Genomic DNA, 17,690 nt, shown 5'->3' with positions numbered 1-17,690 from the left:
ATCTCCTCAAAGTGAGGGGGATGTTACTATGGAACGTCAACCCACCCAAACTCTGCAATGGTACCAGGTTGCAAGTGAAAGCCCTTCACAGGAACATTATCAAGGCCATAGTGTTCACCGGCTGCGCTCGAAGGCAGGGGGGATCGTGTTCATACCATCGCAGTACCCCTTAGAGTTCAAGAGGCTGTAGTTCCACCTTGAGGTCTGCTTTGCTATGACCATCAACAAGTCCTAGGGGCGGTTGCTGAAGGTGGCAGGATTTGACTTGAGGGAAGACTGCTTCTCACATGTGCAGTTCTACGTGACCTGTTCCAGAGTGAGTTCATCCAGCAGCCTGGTGATCCTAGCACCTTAAGGATCTCTTTGTAGACCACCAATGTAGTCTACAAAGAGGTCCTTAAGTAGAGAAAAAGGTCGTAGGTATTTTTCGCGTTATTTTTTCACTACGATCTTCTTCTTCTTTTTTTTTTTTTTATTTCTTCATCAAATGTTATATTTCGAATTTCACTTCATCATTTTTGTGCATCAACACGCTTCGCTTTATTCAAACTATATATACTTTATTAGTTTTCATTTACTTTTGCGAAGCATGGTTACTATGCTATTATATCACAAAACCTAAACTAAAGACAAGGCCAACTTACTGGCATCACTTTTCTCTTCCAATTCTTGAATTGAAAACTAGGGCAAATTTCCATTCACTCTAGCAAGAACAGCTCCATTCATTTTGACCAGTCTTCTGACAAAAAGAAATCCAAAGAATCCCAAATAACCTGGATACAAACAAGTCATCTAGTCCTGATGGTATCCCACCTATTGTGTTAAAAAAATTTACACCAGAACTAACACCTATCCTGTATCGTCTCTTCAATCTATCCTGTTCAACTACTTGACAACATGGAAACAGGTCCACATCATGCCCATCCCAAAGAAAGGTGATAAAAGTCAAACTACTGTCTAGTTGCTCTCACTTCTGTTCTCTGAAAAACTGTGGAGGAAAGTCATCAACTACCAACTCTTGAACCATCTAGAGACATATCAACTACTCAGTGACCAGCAGTATGGATTCTGCCACTCATGATCTACAGCTAATCTTCTTGCTTTCACCACCCACCTATGGAACTCAAGCTATGGAGAAATTTGGAGACAATCGCATATGGTTGCCCTTGATATTTCAAAAGCATTTCATCGAGTTCGGCACAGGGACCTACTCACCCCGCTGCTATCCTATGGTCTGCCTTCCCCACTCTGCAACTGGTTGCTCACTGCATGTTGTGGTGGACGGCTTACTCTCCTCAGATTCACCCCCCCCCCCCCCCCCCCCAATGCAGGAGGACCTCAGGGTTCTGTTGTTTCACCCATTCACCCACTCTCTTCCTCGTGTATATAAATGACCTGCTCTCTCAGACTTCCAATCCTATCCATAGTTTTGCTGACAACGGTGCAGTCCATTGTACCTTGTAAACTCCAATGCTATCAAAATGCAGTCCTGCCTGATCTCACAAGAAAAAGCTCACCCCCCCCCCCCTTACCCTTCAGTAATACTGAGATATCCAAACACGATCAGATTTCTCTACTCAGACTGACCTGCACCTCTGATCTTTCTTGGCACAACCACATTTCAACTATAGCTTCTGCAGCAGTCAAAAAACTTGTACTATTTTGCACAAGACTACTTCACATTTTCGCAGCTGCTAACTATACAAAGCCCAAATCTGCCCAGCCAGAGATGTTGCTCTCATATTTGGAGTGGAGCACCAAAATCCTCTCTAAGGTTGTTCAATTCTATTCATAAGAGGACAATCTGACCACTAATGATCCTTCTCTTACATACACACTTTAGTCCCTCTCACACACAGACTCTCACAGACGTTCAGTTTCTGTCTTGTGCCTCTTCTACAGATACTTTCATGGACAGTGTTCTGCTGAATTGGCCTACTATTATTCCTCCAAAATTACGAAAGCAAGAGCCACTGCTAACCAACAACCTTTTACAGTCCATCTTGAAACTCACTGAACCAACTTCAGTCTCCTCTCTTATTTCATTGACTTTTGTCATTTGGAACAGTCTCCCCCACTCTGCCTTCCCCAAAGATTACAACCCTTGTTCAAACAAAATGTGAACAGACTCCTCATTTCTTCTATTCCTGTTGCCCACACACACAGCACTAGTGTGCTATCGGTCTTGTGGCCTTTCGTGTGTGGGCCAGATATATATAATGACATCCATCTTAGTTTACAATTTGCTTTTGCTTTTCAGCAGAAATTTCTCTGTAGCAAGCAGTTGCAGCTTGCATCATTCTGAATACTTTACTAAATCTCTTCATATTGGGATCTATTTCTCAAACAGCCAAACTGCCCAAACAGAGGCAAATGTGCCAATTTTGTCACTGTAAACTTTTTTTTTTTTTATTGGGGAGGGAGGGGTCAGTTTCTTCCTGTTCTGTTTTTTTTTTTTTTTCTTTTTTCCTGCAGATTCTGCTAAATGTTCTGCTTCTATACTTACTGTCAACCTTCAGCTCTTGAGCTAGCAACACTATGTTGTCACCAGGCTCTTTTAAAGCTTGTCTTTGTTGAATCCTTTGTGAATGTTGTGAAACATGTATTATCAGCAACTTTTTCCACACAATGCATACACTTTGCTGTCAACTCACTCTATGCTGCATTTACATTCTTTGCACAATGCAAGATGTTATGCTCCTTCCAAAAGTCTGAGAGAGTTTTCTCATCCCCCCCCTCAGCAGTAATAATAATAATAATATTCAATTAGAATGCCCATTGTAAGTCAATGGTTGACTGCATTCAGGCTTCCAGAACTTCTGCAACCATTATCTTAAATAGTGCTCTCTCCTTGCTGTTCTGTTCTGAGGTAAGGAAAATCTAGCGGCCTTCAATAAGAGAACCAAAACATGGGTCTCTTATCTTTTAAGAAAGATCTCAATCCATTCCTCCTGTGATGATATACAGATCTCCACTCAAGATTAATCTTCTCTTCCTGAGCTGAATTATAGTTCTGGCATTTCGTGGTACAAATAGATCATATCTGTAAACCATCAGTATATGCATACAGATGTTGTGCAGTGTTTTAATTTAATTAAATAAATGTAGACTTAAATATTTTATGTTGAATTACCATTTTTGGTTGTCAGTCAATTTATATTTTGAGAAATGCACAATTAATTGTTTGTACAGTTTATTAAATTTATTATATTATAATTGTTTGTATATATGTACATTGTTCACATATTGCATTTACACATAGCATTAATTTTTAAAAAAATGAATGTTAGTAGAAGATTTGCTTGTAAGTTAATGTATCCAAAATAAGAGTAATAATTTAATGTTTGTATATGTTTAAAATACATGAGTTAAATAGACTTAGTTCACTGAAAGTAAAACACTTTCAAGCACCTTGAAGATGAACGTGTAATGGCAGCAACTTGTCTCACTTCATGACTGAAGCGGAAACTGAAAGTATTATGTGTACTGGAACATGCATGAGTAAAAAGAATTAGGTAAATAGTAAACAGCTGATGGGAAAGAGAGATGTACTGGCTTTTTGGTGATGTATTTATTATATATATATTTTTTTTTGTCTTTGTTTATATTTCATCTTTTCTTTTTTACTTTCTGCATTCAATCCATTGATCATTTCCTAAAATTCTTCTGCAATTTCCTAAAAGAACTGTCAGTATATAATTTAGTACCATAGATGATTTAGTTCTTTCCCATTCACTGTAATCATTATCATCGTCAAATTCCTGACATATATCCTCAGGGGATGGAGAAGATTTCTTGATAGTACTGCATGAAAACGTTACATCATTACTAACTCCCTGTTGATACTTTCCTTTAAATCAGTATGTTATCTGTCATGACCCCAATATTATATCTTATATTTCTGTCTTCTAAGGCACTTTTTATGGTATCCATCCACCTACATCTTGGTCTTCTTCTGGGTCTTTTTTCCTGCCAACCTGGCAGAGAACACTTGTTTTGCTAATCTTTCCTCTCCCATTCAGTTTAATTGACCATACCACCTGAGATTAGCTCTGCTAGCACATTCCTGGATACTAACAATGTTGAGTTCCTATCTAATATTTTCATTGTTAACATGATACTGCCATTTATACCATCTGTTCACTCCCCTAATATTTCTCAGAACTCTCATATCTGTGGGCTTGAGTTTTTGATTCCGTGTTTTTTTTTTTTTCTAACCCACCTCTCAGATCCATAAGTTAAAATTGGTTTGAATGCTGTCTTGTATATAGCTAGTTTGTTTTGGCTAATTTCACTCTTATTCCATATAAATTTATTCAGATTACTTCCTGCCATACAAGCTGTTTCTACATTTAATTTATCTTCACTAAAAATTGTGCCTTAAATAGCTGAAATATTTTTTTTTTTTTGTTCTATAGGTTCTCCATTCAGGATGCAGTTAGTATTTTCTGTGATTTTACCTCTTTTCATTGTCTTTGTCTTTTTATTTGCTGATTTTCATCTTAAATTTATTCAATTTAGTCAGGGAATCCTGCCAGATTTGTACCGGATTTATTTAGAAGTATAACATCATTTGCATAAAGTAAAGAACTGAAATTAGCATCTCTAATTATTCATCATCTATATGGATCACTTTATGGAGGAAAGTGGTATTAAATGATGAACAATGATCGAGATTAATGTAGTCCTGTCTCACACCTGACATTAAACCATCTTCCTGTACTTTTTTCAATTCTAACTGCTGACTTACAACTCAAATAGACTAAGTATTGCTTGACATAATATCCTATTGTTCATATAATTGTTTTGAACGGCTTTTCTCTTGGTACCTATGTCTTTTCCAGATCTACAAAATTTAAATCCAGATCCTTGTTATATTCCCATGACTTCTCATCTATTTGCCTTAAAGTGAAAATATGATCCAGGGAATGTCTGTTTGCCCTGAATTCAGCTTGTTTTTCTCCAAGCTTCCATTTAACAATTTTCCTTCACCTTTTCTCAGGTATAATTGAATAAATCATACCAGGAACAGTCAGTAGTGAAATTCCTCTGTAAATCTACATTCAGTTTTCTTTTCTGTTTTATAGATGGGTACTGTGAGAGCTCTGTTCCAATCATCTGGAATTTGAGTAGGCCTTTTGAGTTATGTAGTGTAGTTGCTGCAAAACTGTCATAACTCCTATTTCAGCATTTTTGGTTGAATATCATCTAATTCAGCTGCCTTTCCACATTTCAGGTTTTTGATGGCTTTTTCTACTATCATGCCATCACTGCTTACCTTCAAGTTAAGCCTCTTAAGTTTTGATGTTACTATTTCATCATTAGACAAAACTGCATTTCTTGTGATCTCTGGAAAAGATGTGGTATTAATACCTTTCAGAAAGGAAACTTTCATGCTTAAATCATTTTTCGGCTGTATTTGTTTTTTGGCATTTTTAACTGCAGTAGTTACATTCATATTTAATGAGACATGATCACTCCTTTATGGTGTATGTTCTTTGGCAGTGTCAGTAGTAGTTCCACTAACTTCTGTCATTTAAAAAAAAAATAAATCTAACTTTACGTCTTCATTATACTGTAATAAGTGGTATGTCAACCACCAGCAATGATAAACTGTCCACACACCTGTGTACATAATTTCACGAGATAGTATTTTCCTCATTCACTGAAGGGCTTTTTAGAAACTATATCTATTAAAAAAATATCTGTATGCTCTGGAGAAATACAGCTGATGTAGATGGTTAGATACAATTAGTAGTGCATTACAAAGCATAAATATAAAATCTGACAATATTGGAGGCCTAAAAATAATAATAATAATTTAGAGCTTGTCGATAGGAGCATAGAACTAATTATTTTGTAGAGTACTCTCTACTCATTGAGGATACGTATCAACACTTAATGATGATCAGGAGTCGGAAGAAAAGTTTGTCAGGAATATTGCTAGCTGCACCTCAGTTATTATTAATTAACTTAAGGAATTCACAACATACACTAAAATATAAATTAAATTAAACTTTAATATATATTTGCAATATTTCGGCAACGTCACGTTGCCATCTTCAAAGGAACTTAAAATAAAGACACATGCATGCAGTAAATGAGGACGAAGCAAGGAAGCTATTGTTTCTCCTGAAAGTCCTGATGGCGCCCCCCCTAGCAGGCTATGTAGGTATTCTTGGCCATTGGGCTGAAGGTCTCCCAAATTTGGGGCAATCTCATGCAACCAAATTTGTTGAGGTTTGGCATGTTTCTTATGGCTGAGGCTGATTCCATGAAAAGTCTTTCAAATTTGAACTTGCTACGGTGTATTATTGTGGCTTTCTTCCACCGTGTTCTGTGGCATGTATCCAGAGCATGGTCTGCAAGACCAGAGTGGCTATACTGGTGAAAACGGATGTAGTCCTTGTGTTCTGAAATTCTGATATTCGCTATACTGTCTGTTTGGCCAAAGTAGGACAGCTTACAGCTGCAAGGGACCCGGATAAGGGATGCCAAATTTCTATATGGTTTGTAATAAGAGGTCAAGTCGTGTTTTTTTTAAGAATTTGGTAATTTGGGGGGGGGGTAGCCATTGGCTGAGAAACTGTTGAGTTTCTCAGCATCCAGAGCATGGTCTGCAAGACCAGAGTGGCTATACTGGTGAAAACGGATGTAGTCCTTGTGTTCTGAAATTCCGATATTCGCTGTACTGCCTGTTTGGCCAAAGTAGGACAGCTTAGCTGCAAAGGACCTGGTATACACCAGGTAGGTCTAGTAGAAGTGGTTGGTCTTTAGTGGAGTGGATAAGGGATGCCAGTTTTCTATATGGTCTGTAACAAGAGGTCAAGTTATGTTTTTTTAAGAATTTGGCAATTTTTTTCCGAGGTGCCTCGGATGTAAGGAATGGTGATGGATTTAGAGTAATCCTTGTTGTTAATGGGGGGGGGGGGTTACTGGTTTCAATCTTTTTTTTTGTGGGGGGGGGTAGCCATTGGCTGAGAAACTGTTGAGGATGTGATTTACTTCAGCAGTTAGGGCATTGTCATTTGAACAGATTAGTTTAGCCCTGTTTGTGTAGTGTCTTAATGATTCCATATTGTTGTGACAGGGGAGGTGAATGTATCTGCCTGTATGGGGGGGGGGGTCTATAAACTGAGAAAACCAAGGTTCCATCAGGCTGGCGGGTGATTGGTGTGTCTAGGAAAGGGAGGCTGTTGTTTTCCTCTTTTTCTAAGGTGAACTTGATTCTGGGGTTGGTTGTTTAAACGTGTTAAGAAGGAGAGGAGTGTATCAGAGCCATGTGACCAAATAGCGAACTTTTGTGGAGCAGAGTTTAAGGCTTTCTCTTCAAAAGTCTCCATAAAGAAGTTGGCCAAGGGTGGGGAGAGTGGTGAACCCATGGCTGTCCCATCTATTTGTTTGTGGAATTTTTCCTGCCAAACAAAATAGCCTGAGTTTATTGTGAACTGAAATAGGGCTGAGATATCGGGAGGAAATTTTGCTTGGATTAGCTATAAGGTTTCCTTGAGTGGGACATTTGTGAATAAGGAGGAGACGTCAAAACTGACCGTTATGTCAGTATGTTGGAGCGTAAGGTTTTCTATGCTGGCTTTGAAGTGGGCTGAGTTTTTTTATGTGCGATGGTGTGTTGCCAGTATAGTGTGTGAGTGCTTTGGCCAAATGTTTAGCTAATTTGTATGTGGGGGAATCGATACCATCCACTATGGGACGTGATGGCACATTTTCTTTATGTATTTTTGTTAGTCCATATATATGGGGGTGGGGATAGAGTTAAACGGTTTTAATTTGTTAGTAACTTCTACAGGCCAAGAAGTGACCTTCTTAAGGAGCCTATGGAGTTTTCTGATTTGTGAGTTGGTAGGATTGTATTCAGTAGGGAGGTAAGTAGCCCAATCTAATAATAGAGCATTAAGCATACCTGTGTAGTCCGTTTGGTTCAGTACTACGGTGCCGTTTCTGTTATCCGCTTTGGTGATTACTATTTCTTCGTTTTTCTTCATTTCCTGCAGAGCTTTATATTTACTATTGGATATGTTGGTTTTTGGTGGTCTTTCTCTGGTGGGAACACAAGCTACATCCAGTCTAATATTGTTGGCGATTAGATCTTCTACCAAGTGAGATTCCTCCGCGTGTTTTTGATTTCTTACATGACACTTCCAAGAAGATCTCAAAGAATGGTGATAATACATATTCCTGTTGCACTCCTCTTTTAATATCAATTCATTGTGAAAACGTGGTTTGGAAGGTGGCGGATCCCGTGTTCAGTCGAGATCATTATATCCTCGGCGGATATTTTTCTGGGAGCAATGCCGAAGTTGTGGCCATGTGAAAGAGCGATGAATACTGCAGGCTTCAACGTAACTGAAGCCTGCAGCACGTAGTCAAGGTGCAACACTGTAGTCAACATAAAGGTTGACTACAGTGTTGGTTGGAAGTTTTGGTTCGGAGGTAGAGTTAATGTCTTTTTTAATTTCTCAAATTTCTTGATATGTCGGTCCCGTATTTTCTCAAATTCTTTATCTGCCACAGGTGCACGAGACTTCATATAAAATTGACCAAAGCTCGTGATTTAACATGTTAGAAAGCTCTTCTTCTAGTGCCCGAATAGCTTTGTTTGCGTCAGCTAGGAGAAGACGTGTGGTGGCAATTTGTTCCTGTAGCAAAGCATAGATGCCACTGTTATAAATTCGGAGAGCCTTTTGTGAAAAGAAACGGTGCTTCAATTTCACACAAATTTCACACTCCATCATACTGACATAATGGTCAGTTTTGACGTCTCCTCCTTATTCACAAATGTCCCACTCAAGGAAACCTTAGAGCTAATCCAAGCTAAATTTCCTCCCGATATCTCAGCCCTATTTCAGTTCACAATAAACTCAGGCTATTTCGTTTGGCAGGGAAAATTTTACAAACAAATAGAGTGGACAGCCATGGGTTCACCACTCTCTCTACCCTTGGCCAACTTCTTTATGGAGATTTTTGAAGAGAAAGCCTTAAACTCTGCTCCACAAAAGTTCGCTATTTGGCCACATGGCTCTGATACACTCCTCTCCTTCTTAACACACTTAAACAACCAACACCCCAGAATCAAGTTCACCTTAGAAAAAGAGGAAAACAACAGCCTCCCTTTCCTAGACACACCAATCACCCGCCAGCCTGATGGAACCTTGGTTTTCTCAGTTTATAGAAAACCCACCCATACAAGCAGATACATTCACCAACAATTCCCCCCTCCCCACCACACACACACACACAACAATATGGAGTTATTAAGACACTACACATCAGGGCTAAACTAATCTGTTCAAATGACAATGCCCTAACCATTGAACTAAATCACATCCTCAACACTTTCTCAGCCAATGGCTACCCCCCCCCCCCCAAAAAAAAAAAGATTGAAACCAGTAACCCCCCCCCCCCATTAACAACAAGGATTACTCTAAATCCATCACCATTCCTTACATCCGAGGCACCTCGGAAAAAAAATTGCCAAATTCTTAAAAAAACATAACTTGACCTCTTGTTACAGACCATATAGAAAACTGGCATCCCTTATCCACTCCACTAAAGACCAACCACTTCTACTAGACCTACCTGGTGTATACCAGGTCCTTTGCAGCTAAGCTGTCCTACTTTGGCCAAACAGGCAGTACAGCGAATATCGGAATTTCAGAACACAAGGACTACATCCGTTTTCACCAGTATAGCCACTCTGGTCTTGCAGACCATGCTCTGGATACATGCCACAGAATACGGTGGAAGAAAGCCACAATAATACACCGTAGCAAGTTCAGATTTGAAAGATTTTTCATGGAATCAGCCTCAGCCATAAGAAACATGCCAAACCTCAACAAATTTGGTTACATGAGATTGCCCCAAATTTGGGAGACATACATCAGGAGACCTTCAGTCCAACAGCTGAGAATACCTACATAGCCCGCTAGGGGGTACCATCAGGACTTTTAAGAGAAACAATAGCTTCTTTGCTTCGTACTCCTCATTTATTGTGCATAATGCCTGCGTGCACGTGTCTTTATTTTAAGTTCCTTTGAAGATGGCAATGTGACGTTGCTGAAATATTGCAAATATATATTAAAGTTTAATTTAATTTATATTCTAGTGTACGTTGTGAATTCCTTAAGTTAATTAATAATCATGTATAATCAACATATAAGCCTTTCTACGAGAATTACCTCAGTTATTAGTTATTTAGTTAATCAGTGAATAACTAATATTGATATTGATCCCATTTCAGCTTTAGCCATGCATGTAAATTGTATTGAGAAAAGTGGAATAAATTGTTTTTCAGGGCTTGAAAACAATTTTTGAGAGTTAAAATAATTTTCATTTAATTTGGTAGAAAATATTTATTGTTAAGCATATAGTAAAATATAGTATAATTCAAAATATAGTAAACTATTTTGAAGTGTTGAAGCAAGTTTTTTTTTTCTTTTTAGTGTTGGGAAGACAGAGAGGGGCGTAAAAATATGTCCAAAAACAATTCCAAATCATTAGCAACTTTGAGGCAGAAATTAAGAAAGTATAATAAAGATTTTGAAAGTGAAATAGCTAATTATAGACAGAACCCTGATGCTGAAGATGAAGATAAAGATGAAGATGAGGAGCCAGGTATTTGTTTACATATATATTTTATGTGAATCCCATCCATAAGAAAGAACTTAAACAAATTCTATCTAAATGCTTTGGATGGACTGAGTTACATAACCCAGAAGCTCGAGACCAAACATGGAATTTGTTTAAGCTACTTCAGGCCTCTAGTAAACAGGTAGTGGTCTCACACTAGATAATAAAATTAATCTCCCACTTAACAACATTCACAAACAGCTATACCCATGGGAATTGAATGTGCCCTGTTGGTTGGGAAATGAAGCACCATCCATTCAACCAACCAGATCAGTAAATACCTCACCTTTAGTAGAAAACTCCTTACAACTATTTCTGTTGTCTACTTCATAATATAATGTATAAAGTATACTATATTTTTAAGACCTCTTAAATAAAAATAATGGCAAAAGAAGAGTAAAGAAATGCTTTCACGTACTAGTAAAATCAGGCCGCTGGTCATAGAACAAGCATTTTTTGTATGATGAAGTCAAACTTCATTTGTCAAACAGGGGGGGGGGGGGGTATTTCAGTTTTCAATGTACACAGTCAATGTGTTTATGAAAACTAGAACAGTTACACCTTATAAAAGTGAAATGTCCAAGTTAAATGGAGTGCATTCCTACATTAGCCTAATCATCACATTGACATTTCAGATTTTGAATATAGAATGCAATATAATTGATGTAATAAATAATGTTAAGTAGAAAAAAAAAATTTTTTTTTTCTTCCTGAACTAATTTTGATGTTCTGAAAACTGAAGCTTTCCTGGAAACCATCCTGAAATTATTATAATTTTCTTCTTCCAGTTCTTCTTTGTAAATTTCTCATCCAAAGAATTGTAAATGCTATGTGCCTTTGCTTGAATTGTAAGGAAGCTCACAGGTACACTTATTTATTGATGTTCCCTTATTCACAGACTGTGCATCTATTCTATCTTTCCATAATGATGCATTTTTCACTGTTTTTTACTTTGCAGCTGAGTCATGAATTGTGTAATATGGATTCATTTAAGATAAGTGCATGGTTGATTTCAACAATTCTTTCCTCTTTCATATCATCTTAACATATCCATTTTTTTCTCAGTTGAAAGACATTTTGTAACACTAAAGGTGTAAAAGTTAGAAGTAAAATGATTATTTCACATGATGAAAGAACAAATCCTCTATGAACTCACAGGAACTCAGACCAATCCCAGCAACTCACAAGATGTGAGCCTGTTCTACTATTTCTGAGAACATATCATCATAACCCTAATTACGAATATAGACCATATTGGTCTGTTCTGGCATTATCCATCTAATATCCTCTTATGAGGTCTATCCAGCTTTCTCTTTCCAATTGATTTATATTTTATTTGTGTAGGATATCAGGTCTTGGCCATTTGGTTTACAGGTTCTATCCAATTTTGTTTGTAATTGTTTGGTTTTTCTTTTGTTGATTTTATTTTTAGTTCTTTTAAAATATCTTCATTCCTTTTTTTTTTCTTTTTTGTCTAACAATGTGTATATTCTAGTTCTCATGAATCTCATTTCACTTGTTTTTATTCTTTGTTTATCTTGTTTGTTTATTATTGCCCAAATTTCGGTGCCATATGGTGACGTGGGCACTGCTAAAGTATTGTATATTTTAATGTGTGTGTCTTTTTGTACATTTGGATTGAGTGTCCTATTTATCAGGCCTATAATCTGTAAAACTTTTGAAGTTTTTAATTTTGTCCTTTTCTCCTTATGATATTTCACATCCAAGATTACTGAAAGTATTTATCTGTTATATTATTTTATTACCTATTTTACTTCTAACTGGAGTTGGTCCATAAAATGTTTTGGTTTTATCTATGGGTATTTTCATTCCAACTTTTAGACTATAATGTTTAAATTATATATTGCTCTTTGTAAATTGTCTTCCTTACCTAATATTATTATCTGATCATCTGCAAATAACAGTATATTTATTTTGTTATTCCTGGAAATTTCTATACCTGGATTGTGTAAGATGTTCCACTGTATTAATATTTCATTAATATAAATATTGAAAAGTGTTGGAGTCAGAGGGCATCCCTGTCTTACTCCTTGGTTTATAGATTTTTTTCAGACATCTTTCATTTATTTTTATTTCGTTATCTTTATATGTATTCAATATTTCATGTAGTAAAATGTTCATCATCATCAAATTCCTGCCATGTACCCTCAAGGGGTGAACAGGATATGATAGTACTACATGAAAAAAATTACATCGTTATTAATTTCCTATCTACAATTTTCCTCCAAATCAGTCTGTTACTTGTCAAGACTCCAACATTATCAGATCTTATATTTCTATCGTCTAAAGCATTTTGTACCGTATCAATCCACCTATATCTTAGTCTTCCTCTAGGTTGTTTTGCTGCCAACCTGGCAGAGAACACTTGTTTTGCTAATCTTTCCTCGCCCATTCTGTTTAGGTGACCATACCACCTGAGATTAGCTCTGCTAACGCATTCCTGGATGCTGACAATGTCAAGTTCTTTCCTAATATCCTCGTTTTTAATATGATATTGCCATTGATGCCATCTGTTCATGCCTATAATCTTTCTCAGGACTCTCATATCTGTGGTCTCTAGTCTTTGGTCAAGTGTTTTACTTCTGACCCAGCTCTCAGATCCATAAGTTAAAACTGGTTTGAACACTGTCTTGTACACAGCTAATTTAGTGTTCCGACTGATTTCTCTCTTATTCCATATGAATTTATTCAATTGACTTCCCACCATACCAGCTTTGCTGATTCTGTTGTCTATTTCTATATTTAATTTACCATCTTCAGTAAAAATCGTGCCTAAGTAGCTGAAATGTTTTACTTGTTCCACAGGTTCTCCATTCACAACACAGTTGACAGTTTCTATGATTCTGCCTATTTTCATTGTCTTTGTCTTTTTATTGCTGACCTTCATATCATATCTATTACAACAGCTATTCAATTTAGTCAGAGAATCTTGCAGACTTGTAGCAGATTTATTTAGAAGTATAACAGCATCCCATAAAGCAAAGAGCTGACATTAACATCTCCAATTTTGATATTCTCTTTAATACCACTTTCCTTCATAATGTGATCCATATAGATAATGAATAACAGAGGGGATAATGTACATCCTTGTCTCACACCAGATTTAACATTAAACCATCTTCCTGTACTTCCTTCAATTCTAACTGCTGACTTACAACTCAAATAAAGACTAAGTATTGCTTGATATAATGCCCCATTGACACCATATAACTGAAGCATATTGAATAGCTTCTCTCTTGGCACCTTGTCATATGCCTTTTCCAGATCGACAAAACATTAATACAGATCTTTGTTATATTCCCATGCTTTCTCGACTATTTGTCGTAAAGTGAAGACCTGATCCTGACAGCCTCTATTTGGCCTGAATCCAGCTTGTTCTTCACCAAGCTTTTCTTCCACAATTCTTCTCAACCGTTTCTCAAGTATACTTGCATAGATCTTGCCAGGAACACTCAGTAGGGAAATACCTCTGTAATTCTCACATGCAGTTTTATTTCCCTTTTTATATATGGGTACTATGAGAGCTCTACTCCAATCATTGGGAATTCGTCCCTCTGTCCAGGCTTTCTGAACTATGCAGTGCAGCCACTGTAAGACTCTTATACCACCATACTTTAGCATTTCTGGTCGAATATCATCTACTCCTGCTGCCTTTCCACATTTCAAGCCTTTGATGGCTCTTTCTACTTCAAGTATGGATATGTATTCCTGACTGCGTGCCTGGTCAGTGTTTTTTACCACTGTGCTGTCATCACTGCTTGTTTCATTTAGCAGTTTTTCAAAGTAATTACTCCATTCTTCAAGGATATCTTTTTCTCTGGTTTTCATGTCACCTTTATCATCTCTAACTCCTTTTACAGCACTCTTTCCTCGATTCCTAAGCTTCTTCAACAACCTCCAGAATATTTTGCCACCTTCTTGATATTTATTTTCTATGTTCTTGCCAAAATCCTCCCATGACTTTTGTTTAGCTAGTTTTACACACTGTGTAGCTTTCTTACATTTGTCTCTGTATTCTCTAAGAGCACAAGCTGACTTATTTGACAGGAACTTTTGGTATGCTTTTTTCTTTTCCTTCACTGCCTCTGTATAGTAAAATGTTAAATTCTCTGCATAGTAAAATGTTAGGTATATTTATTGTTTTCAATATATCGAACAGTATATATCTTTTTTATTTTGTCAGATGTTTTCATAATCTATAAACAAAAGATCAGTTTCTAAATTTAAATTCTCTCCTTTTTTCTATAAGTAGTTTCAAACAAAAAGCTGCATCCATTATAGAGTGTCCTTTTCTAAATCCATTTTGACTTTCTAATAATGTTTTTTCACTGTCTATTTTCAATTTTTCATTAAGTATTCTACTATATATTTTATAACATGTATTCGATAAACTAATGCCTCAGTAATTAACAGGTTTTGTTTTATCCCCCTTTTTAAATATAGGTATCACTATACTTGTTTTTCCTTTCTATTGGTATTTGTTCATTTGTATATATTTTATTTAAAAAATTTAATAATATCTGATGAAATTTTTCTTGTATATATGAGTTGCCCAGTCCTGAAATTACTTCAGGCACAAGCTTTCTTTGCTTACACTTGGATAAAGGATTAAACCAAGAATATAATTTCTTGGCATCTTTAATTTATGGTATAATCAAATGGAAAAACTTCCAACATTCAAGATGTTAAATAATAGTAGAGCTGTATATAGATCTTGCTTTTCATCCAAAATGATCAGAATTTATCAGTCTTGGTATAAAAGATATATCTGGCAAAGGTATAATAGGAAACATTTTTCATGTGATTACAAAGTAAATTATTGACATGAAATTATATTATTGCTTAATCTTTTACACAAGTGGAAACAAAGTTTGTGCATGAAGTATCTTCACAACTAGGCTACTTGTATATAGATGCTATTGCTTTCACATCAGTTGCCTCAATATTCTGTGATGCAAATACATTATACAAAGGGCCACTACCCAGGCTAGTTTCAACCTTTATTGAAATCTTGTCAGTGGGAGCTAAACCTAGGAAAATACCAAGCTCAAATCAGTGTACAGTCATATATTTTCCATTTATGAATAGTAAAAAAGTGTATCATATTATTAAGTAGCACCATTTCTCAAAACTACAGTAACAAACAAATTAATCTGAACAAGCCAAATTTTCATCAAAGTTTTGGTTTCAGTTTACTATTTTTAGTTTTGGTTTTAGTTCACTATTTTGGTTGAGTGTTGCATGTTTTAACTATCTCTACGATGTTTATTAATAGGGTTTTACATTTTTAATAGTGTAAATAAATTGACATTCTTAGTGTTTTGTTCATTTTGCATAGCTATAAAATGGATACATCTTCAAGAAAACATAAAAAATATCTACTCTTTCTCAGCACACATCCATGACTCGAAGGCAAATTGCCAATTAGTGTGGTGTTGGTTTGGGTACTGTTAATGCGATTTTAAAGAGGTTTGGAGACACGAGTACCTTTTCTCCTGACAGAAAAGGGAAATGTGGGCCAAAATTGAAAACTACTTACTCAAGATCATTTACTAGTTAGGAAAAGCAAAATGAATCCAAGATAATCTGCTGTAGACTTTGGCAGCTATTGGTTAATGTTTCTGACATGGCATTCCATCGAAGATTGTAGGAAGCAGGGAGGACTGCCCACAGATCAAAAAAAAGAAACTACAGCTGACAAAGGCTATGCAGAAAAAGAGGCTCCAATGGGCAAAAGTGTACAAAAATCGGATTGTTGAGATATGGTAGAAGATCATATTCTCAGATGAGATGCATTTCTTTGTTCATGGAGAGTGAGTACTGTTGTGACATCTTTCTTCTTCATTGTATGTTCTATTTCGCCTGAATGCAGTTTTCTAATTTATTTTTGGTATTCAGTCACGAGACAGTCTAGGCCTAATCTCTATATGCGTAATACTGTACAAGAGTTAAAATAATAAGGAAGGTTATCGATGAGGTTGGTAATTCCCTAATTCTTTCTGCTGATTGATTCCATTTTCGAATACAAAGAAAATTTATATTTAACTGTGCCAGTGGTTGTAAGAATATTGTTAAGGAATCAGTCATCAACAAGTACAATGCTACAGTAATCTAAATAAGATACAACTTTCCTAAATTATCTTTAAGTTATATAGCAATCGTGGTTCTCTAATCTTTCCTTACTTTCACATTAAATAGAGTTCCTGCTTATATCCGAACTGTAAAAATGAGCGGTGCAATGAAATGAACTCAGGCAAGCACAAGATTCAATTTAAATAAAAACATTTAATACACAAGTGGAAATTACATGAATTTATATTAATCAAAGAAGATCTAAATATAACTAAAATGATCATGAAATAAAGAAGTTCTTATTCAGACAATAGTAACTTCACATTAGAGTATACTCGGTGCAGTTAAATTCTTGACATATAGATTTCTACCCTTCTTAGAGTTATAAGTGTCTAAGCACACTTTTAGACAAAGGTTATCTATTCGATATACTTCAATTGTCAACTCTGCTTAGCCGTTCATGATATACAAAGCACATATCGCTAAATACACACCAAGGAATTCTAAAGTCCTGTCAATCTATCACAGTAAATCTCAATAAGTCAGTTTCTAACTTATATCACATTCTCTTGGAACAAGCTTCAAGATATCACACGTTCAAACTTGAACCGTCATTAAGGCAATACACTTCTCCTTTATTGTAATTACATTCACAAAAGACATAGAAAGGATTTCCTTACCGGGGCGGTTGATATACTTTGCCTATTATCACGTGTTCTGGAAAACACTTCCTTGCTTCTCAATAGCTTTCTCTCTTGGGTCACTTCAGTTCGATACGATCTTGTTGACTCGGGAACACATGCCTGTTTAGTGCTAAAATGTCTATCCTTCAGGTTTCCTTGGCAATCCCTGTCATGCCTCTCATCCTTCACAATCACAAGGCGAGGAATTAGAATCAGGATACGAATAAGAGCCTGCGAAAGAGTAAGAGTAAAACAGAGAACTCCCCT

The 17,690-nt window shown here is 36.3% G+C and overlaps 1 protein-coding gene across 2 annotated transcripts in view; it reads left to right on the top strand.

Moving 5' to 3' along the window:
- The window catches only part of eIF3c (eukaryotic translation initiation factor 3 subunit c), a 202,031-nt gene that overhangs the window by 62,163 nt on the left and 122,178 nt on the right, over positions 1–17,690 (top strand). For both annotated transcript variants that reach the window (XM_090400058.1, XM_090400059.1), the window contains exon 6: positions 10,461–10,632. In XM_090400058.1, the coding sequence (XP_090256184.1) occupies positions 10,461–10,632 (172 nt within the window). The remainder of the gene's footprint in view (positions 1–10,460; positions 10,633–17,690) is intronic.

The sequence above is a fragment of the Typopeltis vanoorti genome, chromosome 11 (assembly GCF_054136105.1).
Source record: "Typopeltis vanoorti isolate ZY-2024b chromosome 11, IOZ_Tvanoo_1.0, whole genome shotgun sequence".
NCBI classification, from domain to species: Eukaryota; Metazoa; Arthropoda; class Arachnida; order Uropygi; family Thelyphonidae; genus Typopeltis; species Typopeltis vanoorti.
The sequence above is the reverse complement of the archived record's forward strand: the minus strand, read 5'-3'. Positions and strand labels throughout refer to the sequence as shown.